General features: G+C 65.3%; 1 protein-coding gene across 3 annotated transcripts; it reads right to left on the bottom strand.

The window, feature by feature from the left end:
• Window positions 1-2,243: 2,243 nt before the first annotated feature.
• On the bottom strand, window positions 2,244-11,522 carry LIMK1 (LIM domain kinase 1). 3 transcript variants are annotated; one of them, XM_064729291.1, is made up of 17 exons: window positions 11,330-11,522; window positions 9,715-9,811; window positions 9,180-9,266; window positions 6,996-7,134; window positions 6,514-6,623; window positions 6,250-6,441; window positions 5,737-5,842; window positions 5,465-5,649; window positions 5,203-5,386; window positions 5,038-5,124; window positions 4,697-4,828; window positions 4,526-4,585; window positions 4,362-4,427; window positions 4,111-4,267; window positions 3,956-4,011; window positions 3,336-3,493; window positions 2,244-3,243 (listed from the first exon to the last, which is right to left on the bottom strand). In XM_064729291.1, the coding sequence occupies exons 1-17, from the start codon at window positions 11,385-11,387 to the stop codon at window positions 3,093-3,095; spliced, it is 2,025 nt and encodes a 674-aa protein (XP_064585361.1). In that variant the 5' UTR covers window positions 11,388-11,522; the 3' UTR covers window positions 2,244-3,092. The 3 variants fall into 3 exon arrangements, with proteins under 3 accessions (XP_064585361.1, XP_064585360.1, XP_064585359.1); XM_064729290.1 differs by lacking the exon at window positions 9,180-9,266; XM_064729289.1 differs by lacking the exons at window positions 9,715-9,811; window positions 11,330-11,522 and having other exon boundaries at window positions 9,180-9,506.
• Between the last annotated feature and the right edge of the window lie 1,113 nt (window positions 11,523-12,635).

The following is a 12,635-nucleotide window of genomic DNA, read 5'->3' as shown; positions in this document are numbered from 1 at the left end:
AGCCACTGCCTGCTCAGCACTGGAAACTCCTCATGTGAGGGTGAGTCTTGCTGTGGCCAGGAGTGGGGGTGAGACCCCATGTCCCCATGGGGCTGGACACCCCAGCCAGACCCCTGTGACCCTCCTCCATCTCCACACATCCCTGTGCAGCTGGGTGCCTTGCTGGGATCCCTGGATCCTTTTCCAGCTCCACACATCCCTGTACAGCTGGGGGCTTGCTGGGATCCCTGGATCCTTTTCCAGCTCCACACAGCCCTGTGCAGCTGGGTGCTTGCTGGGATCCCAGGAATCCTTTTCCAGCTCCACACATCCCTGTGCAGCTGGGTGCCTTGGTGGGATCCCAGGAATCCCTTTCCATCTCCACACATCCCTGTACAGCTGGGTGGGATCCCAGGAATCCTTTTCCAGCTCCACACAGCCCTGTCCTGACTGGTCCCCAGCACCTCTCCTCCTCGCACATCTCAAGCCTCATGAGGACCCTCTGCCAGTTACCTCTGTCACAAGCTGTCCCTCAGGAGGGTCCTTGCAGCACCAGTGCCCACCTTGCCAGGATTCCTGGAGAACCTGCCCTTGCTCCTCTCCCCTGGAGTCCCAGACTTCCCCACCAGGAAGGTGACCAACCCACGGCCAATGGTTCATGGCTGGAGCTCTCAGCTGTGTCCCTGCCAGAGCCACTGGTGCCTTTGGCCACCCCCTTGGTGGGGACACCTGGCTCCCCACGTGCCACCATTCCAGACTGGGGCAGGACCCTACCAGAGACATCCCTGGGGGCACACAGCAGGAGCTGGGAGGAGACAGTGGGTGCAGTGGCAGCTCTTGGTGGCCTGTGACATGGTCTGGGTGGCCTTGTACCTCCTGGGAAGGGATGGCTGGAGGGACAGCCAGGTGCTGGTGATGGAATGAGCCTCTCCCACGGGCACTGGGTCAGGCTGGACAGGGGCTGGATTTGGGCACAGGATGCTGCACAGCCCTGGAGGAAACTTTCAGGTGACAGTGACAGCATGGGGCCACTGTGGCTGTGCCAGAGCCACCTCCCTGCCTGGTGAGGGGGTGTCCCAGCTGGTGGCTTGGTCTGGGATGAGTTGCTGGTCACGGGGGTGACTCAGTGGCCACTTGGTTTTGTGGCCAGCTGCTGGCTCTTGCTCCAAGGGCCACCAGCAAGTGTCGCAGTGGGTGTGGTGTCCCTGACACCCCCAGGTATCCGGGCACCCAGCTGGGTGAGGGGCTGGGGGGATCCCATGGGTTTGGGGGTTCCTACTGCAGAGCTGCGGGTCTCCTGGGGTGCTGCTCTCCTGTGGCAGCAGGGGACTGGGGACAGTGGTGTTCCCGAGGTGTGGTGGCCCCAGTGGCTCCCTCACCCCAGCGCTCCCAGGGAGTGACAGTGTCCTGCTCCCAGAGCAAAGAATCAACACAGTGGGGTGTCACCAGGGGCAGCATGGTGTCACCAGGGGCAATGTAACAGCCTGTGACACCAGGCAGGGTGTTAGTCCCTGTCCCTCACTGGGGTACTGGGGCAGTCAGGAGCCACTCCAGGAGGGGGGACCGTGCCACTGTCACTACATCCGCCCATGTCCCTCCAGAGCAATAAACCATGAGGTTCCCTGGTGGGGGTTCCAGCCTGGATCCTAGGACCCTTTCAGGCTCCTTCCCCAGCTGCAGCATCACTGGGGACACCCTTGGGGACATCCCCCCAGTCCCATCCCTTCCCTATCACTCCCCCCTCATCTCTTTGGGTTCCAGGTCTTCTCCAGCTTCCAAAGCTCGCCCTCCCCCAGGGATGGAGCCCCCCCACCTTGGGGACCTTAGTTTGGTTCAGAGAGGTGTTGAGAACAGAGGGACAGCACGGGAGGGCCATGGGCTACCCCAGCATGAGCCACCTCACTGTTCCCTGGTGCTGGTTTTACACCAAAGGCAAATCAGCTCCACGGCACCATTGGTCACACAGCTCTGTCACCTGCCTGTCACCACCCTGGCATGACAGTGGGAGGGGACACAGCACTTGGGGGCCCTGGTGACATAAGCAGGGATGGCACCAGTCCCAGGGCTGGGGATACCCACAATGGGCTGGGGACAGCACAAAGGGGGACAACAGTACTGCCCCCATGGGGGTGAGCGAGCTGGTGGGTGCCACCACAGCCAGTGCCACAGCCCCACCCTGGGCACGGGGACCGTCCCCTCCTGCCTCAGTTTGCACAGGAGCTCCCAGCCCCCCGGGGGAGGCGAGCGATTGCCAACAGGCCGGGCAGCGAGCGGGGAAGGATTTATTGACTCACGGCTCGGGGTACATCACAGTTTGAGCTCCCTTCCCGCCTCCGCAGAGGACGTCACCTTGGACTTCCCGGGCAAAAGTGCACGGAGAGGCTTCACAGTTTGATCCCTTCGGGAAAGCAGAACCGAGGCAGTGACAAATGGCAAACGCTACGTTGTATGAAAAAATAATACAAACTCTTCTCTTTAAATATCTTACAGAAAAATGAACCTGAATAAAGAGCATGAAAAGCACCGCGTGGCGCAACCCCCCGGGCCCTCCGGGGCAGGGGGACCGAGATGAGCCGCAGCCCCACGACCCCAGGGCTGCGTGGTCAGGGCTCAGCACGGGCAGCAGAGGCGCGGGGGCGGCAGGGACCGCTACGTGCCTGTCCCCACGCCACGGGGGCGTCCCCTCGCCCGGCCGGGGGTGCGGCGGGAGCAGCCTCAGGGCCGGCCGAGGGCGTTGCTACGAGGGTGCCCTGGGGGGCCGCGGGGTCCCTCCTGTGTCCAAGTGCAAGTTCACGGAAAGCCAAGGCACCGCCGCAGGGCCGCGGCTCCGTCCGGGGCAGCCCCGCTGTGCAAAGGGGAGGTGAGCCAGGGTGGGGACACGGGGACGGTCCCCGCGGTGCGGCCAGCCGGGCTGGTCCTGGCGCTCAGAGCTACGGCGTGGGGGTGCCCAGGGCCATGCGGCCCCGGGGAGAGCCAGCTCCCCGGGGTGGGCAGCGGGGCGGGGGCCATCCAGGGGCCCGGGGATCCAGCCCCGGGGGGAGGCAGCCCCAGGAACGGCTGGTGGCGAGCGCAGCTCCTTCTCCCATGGCTGCAGAGGGGCGCGGGCGGGGGCTCTACCGCGGGGCCGCGGGCAGCGCCCCCTCCCGCCGGTGCGCCTCCCCGAAGGCTCGGTCCAGCTGCTCCAGCTGCGAGCTCAGCGGCAGGTGGATCTCCAGGTGCATGCGCAGCGTCTCCAGCCACTGCTCCAGCTTGGCGAAGGACGGCCTGAGCGAGCAGGGGGACACGTGGCAGCTCCGCCGGCTCTGTCCCCACCCCGTCCCCTGCCCCGGGGACCCCCGCGGGTCCCCAGCACCCACCGCTTCTCGGGGTCCAGGTCGCAGCAGCAGACGGCGATGGGGAAGAAGCTGGGGGGGCAGGCGGGGGGGCAGTAGCGCTCCAGGAAGCCCCGGACGTTGAGGCCGAAGTCAGTGGTGCGGGGCAGGTAATCGGGGTCGGCGCTCACCCGGCCGATGATCTGCGGGCAGCGGCGGGAATGGCGGGTTCAGCATCAAGGGGGGACCCCAACCCCAAACAGGGACCCCTAAGCCCCAAGGGGGAGATGTCCAAGCCCCAGGAGGGAGCCCAAGCACAATGAAGAAACCCCAACCCCAAGAGAGAGACCCCATCAGAGAGACCCTTAACCGAAGGAGAGAGGCCCCAACCCCAAGGGAGGACTCCAAGTCTAAGAGGGGGAACTCGAGCACAATGAGGACCTCAACCCCAAAAAGGAAAACCTTACCCTGGAGGGTAACAATGAGGACTCCAAAGACTAGGGGGACCCCAAGTCCAAGAGAAAAGACTCCAATCCTAAGGTGAAGACTCTAAGAGACACTAAACATTCCAACCCTAAGTGGGATACCCCAGCCTTGGGGAAGTGACCCCAAACACCATGAGGACCCCAGCGCCCATGGCAGACCCCAGCCCCAGGGGCACTTGCCTCGCATAGGACGATGCCAAAGGAGAAGATGTCCACCTTCTCATCATAGCTCCTCCCTGCAGACACAGGGTCAGGCCATGTCACACGTCCTGTCCCAGCCCCAGCAAGCATCCCCTGCCTGGGGACAGAGCCCTGGCTGGCTACATTCCCCTCACCATTGATCATCTCAGGGGCCATCCAGTAGGGGTTCCCCACCACCGTGTAGCGTTTCTTGCGGTCTGGTTTCTTCAGGTTCTTGAGATGTTCGGGCTGGTTCTTCTCATCCACCATCAGCCGCGCCAGCCCGAAGTCAGCCACCACCACACTCTTGTTCTGGAGTCACAGGGAGGGGTGAGGCCTGGGGGAGCCAACAGGGACTGAGAGCCCCAGCCAGGCTGGAGGAGGGCAGCGCCAAGGTGGGACTCACCTCCCGCACGAGGCAGTTGTGAGAGTTGAGGTCGCGGTGGATGATGTTCATGGAGTGGAGGTAGGCCTGTGGGAAGGGTGGGCTGAGAGCAGGGGCACCCCCACGCCATGGACCCCCCGCTCAGCAGTGCCCCTTGCACCCACCCATCCCATGGTGGCACCCACCATGCCAGCAGCGATGTCCTTGGCAAAGCTGACCCGCTGGCTCCAGGGGTAGTGGCTGTCCTGGGGGGCAGGAGGAGGAGTTTGCCAGGAAATGAAAAAGGAAGAGGGGTCCCCCAGCCACACTGGGGCTGTGGGGTGGTGGGGGACGAACCTGCCTCCCCCAGTGCTCACCATGCTCTTGATGAGGCTCCTTAAGGTGCCCCCTTTGATGTACTCTGTGATGAAGTTAAGCCTCTTCTCCTTGTAGAGCACTCCAATGAACTTGAGCACATTGGGGTGCTCCAGGCAGCGCATCACCTTCACCTGCAGGAGACCCCCCAGCCCCGTGTCCGTGACACCCCAAGGCTCCCACACCCCTGACAGAGCTGCTGCTCACAGGCTCAGTGGGCAGGGCTGCATCCACCGGGCTTGGTCAACCCTGTGCAGGGGCTGTGCCCAGGTGGGGCCAGGATCAGACAGACCCATCCCCTGTGGCCCTGCAGCCTGGGGGATTAAGGACAGGGAACCCTCACCTCTTTGAGGAAGGTCCTCTGGGTCTCCTCATCGAAGCGAATCAGCTCCTTCATGACCATCACCTCGCCCGTCTCCCGATGCGTCACCTGGCCAGGAGCGCAGGGACTCAGCCACCCCCTCCATCCTGGGGAGCCCAGACCCCCAGGCTCGTGCCCCCTGCCCACCTTGATGGCCTGGCCGAAGCAGCCCTTGCCCAGCACCTCCCCGTGGATGAGGTCCGAGGGGCGGAAGATGCGGTGGGCGCGGGACACGACGCGCAGGGACTCGGAGCGCCCGATGTCCTTGCGCTGGGACGCGGGAGAGCCCACGGAGCCCGAGCCCGGGGACTTGTCCGTGCTGCAGCTCCTCCTGTGGGATGGACAGGCAGAGCTCAGTGTGCTGGGGGCACCCAGCAGGGACAGGGACAGGGACAGGGGGTGGCCTTACGTGACAGCGCGCTGGCGCATGGCAGCCGGGTCCCCGCAGGGCACGGGGGCTGGCGAGCGCAGGGGGCTGCACAGGGCGGGCAGGGGGCTGCCTGCCAGCCCTGGCTCCTGGCCCAGGGGCTCGTGGGGGTCGTGCTCGATGGTTAGCTGCAGCAGGCGGCTCGTCTCCTGGATCAGCAGGTCGATCTGCACAGGGACATGGTGATGGGGTGGGTTTGGGGACATGGCGGAAGTGGGGCTGGCTGGGGTGTGACAGGGTGGGGGGGACCGTACCTCATCCAGGGGGACGTGGCCGATGGGGGTCCCGTTGATCTCCAGGATGCGGTCACCAACATGGATGGAGTTCTTCATGTCAGGGCTGATGCAGTCCGGGTCTACCCTGTGGGGACAGTGGGGTCAGACCCCCAACACTGTCACCATCAGGGGGTGTACTAGGACACTCCCAGTGGGTGCGTCAGACCCCACTGTCACCTCCTGTACAGGGACATGCTGGCACAGTCCCCACAAGCCACCCGAACCACACAGGGACATGCATGGTACCCACTCAGGTATATAGGGCAATGCCAGCATGGCCTGGGACACACCAGCAGAGCCTCCACAAAGCCCCCAGCAGTTGGGGACATGCCACCACGGTCCCTACAGGCCACCCCTGGACAATGCGGACAACCCAGCACCACCCCCCCTCTCCCACCCCAAAATGTGTCCTGGGATGGATCCCAGGGGCAGAAGGGGCACGGGAAGCCCCAGCCCTGGGGAGGGGATGGCGGCAGAGGGGACAGGACGCACTCTCGGACGCGCACGGTGCGCGGGTGCTCGGTGCCGCAGCCCTGGTCGATGGAGACGGAGAAGCCGCGCTTGCCGTCGGAGCAGGCGGGGATGGACACGAGGGTGACGGTATGAGGGATGCGGGAGGCGGGCGAGTCCGGCAGGATCTGCTCGATCACCGGCGTCACCACCATCTGGTAGTAGCAGTGGCCGCTGTGGGGAGCAGACAGGAGGGTGGGTGGGGTGCTGGGACGCGTCCCCCCGGTCCCCCTGGAGCAGACGTACCAGTAGAGCTTGGAGCGCTCCACCAGCGCGTACGTGTCCCCGTCCCCGATGAAGGCGCGGCAGTTGAGGCAGATGAAGCACTCGGGGTGATACTTCTGCTCCCCGGCCACCTGTGAGCAATGGTATCAGCCCCGGGACCCCCTGTCCAGGCACTGAGGGCAGGGCTGGGGCTCAGAGGGGCCTGGGAGCACCCACGGGTGCACTGGGGCTGCGGGTAGGGCGGGCTGAGCTGTGGGATGGTGGGGACAGAAGTGCCACCAAGTCGGGGGTGGCTGCAGGAACATTTCCCACCACGCTGAGCTTCTCCCCTGCATTCCCCAGTCCCAGCAAGGCCCTCCAGGGTCCCCTAAAACCTAGAGGACACCCCTGACACACCCAGTGGTGCTGGGAGTCTGCACCCCTTCCCCCCCTGCCCGGCTCCCCAGGAGCTCAGCCATGGCACAAGGCTCCGTGTCCCACCCTGGGGGCCCCGTGGTGCTCACCATGACCAGCCCCTTGGTGATCTGCTCGGAGCAGCCGTGGCACAGCTCCCCAAAGCGTGCGCAGTAATCCTTCTTGCAGTACAGGCGCCCATCCTTCTCGTAGTACTGGTGGGACAGGGAGGCCCCACACTCACAACACCTGCAGCAGGGACAGGGACACTCCTGTCACCTCGTCCCCACTGTCACCCCGGGGCACAGCCAGTGCTTGCCCACTCCACAGCTCTCTGGACAAGCAGCTTCCCTCACTGCCTATGTAGCTGCAGGGCCACTGCATCAATGTGTCATCATCCCCAGGGTGACAGCAGGTGATTCCAGGGGTGTGACAGTGCAGGCTGGGGCTGCAGGGACACATGGGGACACTGGGGTGGACAAGGAAGGGGACGTGGGGCAGGGAGATGCATGAGGAGGGAAGCGCCAGCTCTGCATGGATGTGCCAGCCTGGACAATGACACACAGAGGGATGTACCAGACTGGTGACAGACATGCCACCCTGGTGACAGACGTGCCAGCCTGGCACAGGCTTACAGAGGGATGAGACACACTGGTCACAAGCAGGGCAGCCTGGCCACAGACAGAGGGACGTCCTACCCTGGTGACAGATACACAGAAGGACATGTCTCTCTATCCATGACTAGGGTGACATGCCAGTCTGGTCACAGACATACAGAGGGAAGTCCCACCCTGGTCATGGGTCTGTCACCTTGCTCACAGATGTGACAGTCCAGTCATGGGTGCACAGAGGAACATGTCACCTTAATCATGGACAGAGGGATGTCCCACCCTGGTCACAGACACGCACAGGGATGTGCCAGCCTGGTGAGGGACATGCCAGCCTGGTCATGGATACACAGAAGGATGTGCCAGACTTGCCACGGACATGACACTGTGATGACAGACGTGCCAGTCTGTGTGTGTCGCTGGCACAGACACACAGAGATGTCCCAGCCTGGCCACAGATGTGCCAGCCTGGCACAGACACACAGAGATGTCCCAGCCTGGTCAGGGATGTGCCAGCCTGGTCACGGACACACACAGGGACATGCCAGCCTGGTCAGAACAAGAAGATCCCAGGGGACAGAAGTGGGGAACATGTCCCCTTGGTCACAAACTCCCCACCCTGGCACAGACAGCCAGAGGGACACGCCAGCCTGGCCAGGGACATGCCAGCCTTGTGGCAGGGGCACAGGGATGGGGGAGCTGCTGGGGGGTGCAGGGGGTGACAACAGCAGGGTGTGCCTGGGGCTGCAGAGGGGCCTGTCAGCTTTGGGATACAGCACCAGGGGGGCACATCACACTGTGCAGGAGGGGACAGGGGTACCAGAGAGGATTTCTGTGGGGTGTGGGAGTGCCTGGGGGGTGCAGAAGGGGAGCCACAGAGGATTTCCTATATGGGAGTGCTGAATGGGTGCAGGGGATGCTGTGGGAGGGGTGCAGGGTGCTGCAAGGGGGAGATCCTCGGAGGTGCAGAGGGGTCAGGGGGCTGATGCTGAGGTTGCAGTGCCAGAGGTGGGGGTTTCGCGTGGGGGGCGGGGCTGTGGGGATTTGCTGCAGGGGTTTGCAGTGCCGGGGTGCTGTGGGGGTGCAGAGGGGGCTGTGGGGATTTGCTGCAGGGGTTTGCAGTGCCGGGGTGCTGTGGGATGCGGGGTTGCTGCAGGACACTCTGCAGGGGATGCCGGGGGTGCCCGGGGACTGTCGCAGTCTCCCCCTCCCCGCCCACGGCCACGCAGGTGGAATACCAACCAGCGGTGACGTCACGGCGCGGAGTTTCCCCACCCCATGACGTCACCGCACGAGGACCCCCTCCGATGGCGCAGCACGAAACCTCCCCTGGGCTGGGGGCGGGGGCGGGAGGAGGAGCAGGAGGAGGAGGAGGGAGAGGAGGGGGAGGAGGATCAGCAGGGGGAAAAGGAGAGGGAAAAGGAGGGGGAAACGCAGGACAAGGGGAAGGGGAGGGGGACAAGGAGAAGGGGAGAGGGCGAAGAGGAGGAAGGCTTTCAGCAAGCCCAGCGCTGCCGGAAGCCACTCATGCGGGGGGACCGGATCCAGCTGCGGCCCCGCTGTGGCTTTGCTCTGTCTGACGGCCCAGAGAGGGGGAGCCGAGCATGGGGGACACAGGCTGAGTCCCCCGAGCTGCCTGCGGAGCCCGTCCTGACCCGCTCCCGCTTCAATCCCACTCCCACTCACTTGGCTCCAGCGCTCAGGACGCGGCTCTTCCTCAGCACCGCCGCCAGCATCCTCCTCCACCGACAAGGACACACCCCGGGGACAGCCCTGGGCACCCCCAGCCCCGCAGGGAACCCTGCCAGGTCCCGCGCACTCCTGTGCCCCCGGCCCGGGCCCTTTCTCCTTCTCCTCCTCGGGGCTCCAACAGCTGGAGCGGCCGGGAGGGCTCGAGTGAAAGAGGAAACTGGGAAGGAGGGGGCGGGTGACATCAGCCACACGCGCCCTGTCACCCGGCAGGAGGGGACAGCGCGGGACAGGCAGCAGAGCCCTCTGCCAGGCCTGGCCTCGGCCCGAGCACCCCCACGGGTGCCAGGAGCCACAGCCACGCCTGTCCCTGCCACGGCTGGAACGGGAGGGAGCACTGTCCTTGTCCCTGCAGAGCATCCCACTGTCCCCGGTGCCATCCCAGTGTCCCTAAGGCCATCCATCCCAGTGTCCATGACACCATCCATCCCGATGCCCCTGACGCCATGCTGCTGTCCCCGGCGGGTCCCACCTGAAGCAGTCGGCGTGCCAGTCAGCCTTCAGTGCCTGCAGGTACTGCCCATCGTAGATGCCCTGCCCACAGCTCGCACACACCGGCAGGTCGCTCCCTGCAGGCGGGGAACACCAGGGGACAGCGCTGTCACCCGGCCAGCCCGGCCCTGCCACCCACGGCAGCAGCCGCGATGAAATCCCTGTGCCCGGGGGTGAATTCCATCCCACACCCATCGATCCCCCAGCGGCTCAAGGTCGGGGCACCCATGGCCCCAGGGCTGGCAACAGGGCAGGGTGGGATGGGGGCACCATCCTGCACGGTGGGTGCAGGATGGGGCAGCGGGATGGGATGGGGGCACAGAGTGCAGGGAGGGTGAAGAGGGGCAGGATGGGGGCACCAAGGCATCCAGGCAGGATGGCGGGGTATGGGATGAGTGGTGGGTGCATGGGGGGACAGCAGGATGAGTGCTGGGGTGTCCTGGGGGACAGTGGGGTGCAGAGTGGGTGATGGAGGATGCAGAAGGACACACAGGGATGCTGGAAGGGTGCTGGGGGATGAATGGGGGCACAGAGGGAGATGCTAGAGGGGTGCTGGGGGATGAATGGGGGTCAGAGAGGGATGCTGGAGGGGTGCTGGGGGATGCAGGAGAGCATAGAGGGGTGCAGAGGGTGCTGGGGCACGCACAGCCCATGGGGGAACACAGGGGGTGCAGAGTGGGGGATGAATGGGGGACACACAGAGGGGTGCAGAGTGGCTGCAGGGGGGTGCAAGTTCTTGGGGTGTGTGGGGAGGTATGAGGGGCCCAGTGCAGGGGGGAAAGAAGGTATAGCAGAGATCTGGGGGGGCAGACAGGGATGCAGGCTGGCTGCACAGTTCTTGACAAGGAGGATGGGGGAGATTTGGGGGTGTAGGGGGAAATGCAGTTGGGTGGCAGTACAAGGAAGAATGGGGGGGATGGAGGCTGAACTGGGGGAACAGGGAAGATCTGGGGGTGGGGAGGGGATGCAGGGGGAACAGGGGCTGCACGGGGACATTTGGGGGTGTGGGGAGGATGCAGGCTGGATGGGGTGCAGGGGGATGCAGGCCAGGGGAGTGATGCAGGGTGGGGTGCAGTGGAGGATGCAGTGGGTGCTGTGAGCTGGATGAGTGAGAGGGGCAGGGGGTGCAAGAGGCGTGCGGGACGGCTGGGGAGCGCAGGGGACGTGTGGGGGGCACGGGAGATGAAAGGTGCGGGACGGGCGCTCCAGAGGGGGATGCAGGGATGGAGGGTGATGCAGGGGGGCTGTGGGGAGATACAGGCTGGATGGGGGGACAGGGAATGTCGGGGCGCAAGGGGGATGCAGACCAGAGGGATGCAGTTGGGGATGCAGGGGGGGATGCGGGCACACGGGGACATTTGGGGATGCAGGGGTGATGCGGGCTGGGTGGGGAGTGCAGGGGGCGTGCTGGGGTGCAGGGGTGCGGGATGGAGATGCCGGGGAGGATGCAGGGGTGCGGGGACAGTAGCGAGGCCGGGGGCTGCGGGGAGGATGCGGGCCGGCGGGAGGGTCCGCAGGAGCCGGGCTGGGGGTCCCGGGGCCCGAGCGGCGGCGGAAGCGCTGAGTCAGCCGGGGGGGCTCGGGGGGTCACGCACCTTCGTCCTCTCCCATAGGCTCGTCCCTCCAGGTGCAGCACAGCAGCATCAACCTCATGCAGGCGCGCAGCCGGCGCCGCGCCGCGCCGGGGCTGTGGCGGAGGCGGTGGCCGGGCCTGTGGCGGTCCCCGCGCGGGCGCAGCCCCGGTCGGGCCCCCCCGGCCCTGCCGCTGCCGCTGCGGCTCCGGCTCCGGGCGGCACCGCGGCGCCGTCACCGCGCCTGCGCGGCTCGGGAGGGGCGGGGCCGCGGGAGCACGGGGCGGGGGCGGGGCGGGGCCAGCGTGGGTGTGGCCGGTGGGCGTGGTCGGCAGGGACTGGCGATGAATGGTCGGGGCTGGGGGGAGGCTCGGGCTGCGCCATCGGGCCCGGGGGGATGCGCGGGTCACGGAGCGATGGCGACGTCCTCTCGCCCTCCCCTGGCCATCACGGGTGTCCCCACACCCCGCGGTGTCCCCAGCTACGCCAGGCCAGCCCCATGTGCGGGGCACGGGTGTTGCCGCAGCCACTACTGGCCATCACGGGTGTCCCCTCGTGCCCCGGGCCGTCGCTGTGGTCAGGGCACAGGCGTTCCCATTTGCTGTGGGATGTCACCAGATGTCTGTGGGGCATCACATGGGTGTCTCTCTCATTTCCCGCGCTGTCACCGCGGGACAGAGCATGGACATCTCCCTGCATCCCCGGGCCACCATCATGGCAAGGGGCATAGACCTCATCCTTGGTCCCGGGCTTTTAACTGTGGGATAGGTTATGGATGTCCCCTTCATTCCCTGCAGTGTTATCATGGGATGGCACATGGATGTCACATGGATGTCACTCCTGGGCTGTCACCAAGAGCAGGCACAGCCTCCTTGGTCCTCAAGCTGTCACCGAGACACAAGAAATTTTCTTGCACCCCCAGGCCCCCACTGTGAGTCAGAGCAAAGACCTTTTCATGGGTTCCGAGGCTGGCACACTAGGACACGGCAGAGGTGTCCCCAACACCTCAGGCCAGGGCACAGACCGCCCCTGGGACCCTGGGCTGTCACTGTGGGAAGAGGCAGAGGCGACCCCTCGGGCCAAAGCTGTCCCCCCGCCCCTCCCGTGTGTCCCAGCGCTGTTACCATGCAGTGGGACAAGCAACAGCCCTGTAGCAAGGACCCAGCACCTTTCCAGGCTTGTGCAGTGCCATGGGCTGGGGTGAGCCCCTGCATCATTGCCACCGCCACGGGGACGGGTCACGGACGTGGGACACAGGCTGGAGCCAGAATCCTTTAAAAACTTGTCCTTTATTAGTCTGTCAGAAGCGAGTCCCTCTGTATAGGGCGTC

The sequence above is a fragment of the Zonotrichia leucophrys genome, chromosome 19 (assembly GCF_028769735.1).
Source record: "Zonotrichia leucophrys gambelii isolate GWCS_2022_RI chromosome 19, RI_Zleu_2.0, whole genome shotgun sequence".
NCBI lineage: Eukaryota > Metazoa > Chordata > Aves > Passeriformes > Passerellidae > Zonotrichia > Zonotrichia leucophrys.
Note: the sequence above shows the minus strand (reverse complement) of the source record. Positions and strands in the feature narration are given on the sequence as shown.

What these genes read in the sequence shown, in the direction of transcription:
- LIMK1 (XM_064729289.1), bottom strand. Translation starts at nt 9,427, where the DNA reads ATGTCACCCGCCCCCTCCTTCCCAGTTTCCTCTTTCACTCGAGCCCTC. An exon ending in GCTTCGGCCAGGCCATCAAG is followed by an intron (nt 5,125 to 5,202) that starts GTGGGCAGGGGG and finishes GCTCCTGGCCAG; the next exon opens with GTGACGCATCGGGAGACGGG. An exon ending in AGGACATCGCTGCTGGCATG is followed by an intron (nt 4,428 to 4,525) that starts GTGGGTGCCACC and finishes CCCTTCCCACAG; the next exon opens with GCCTACCTCCACTCCATGAA.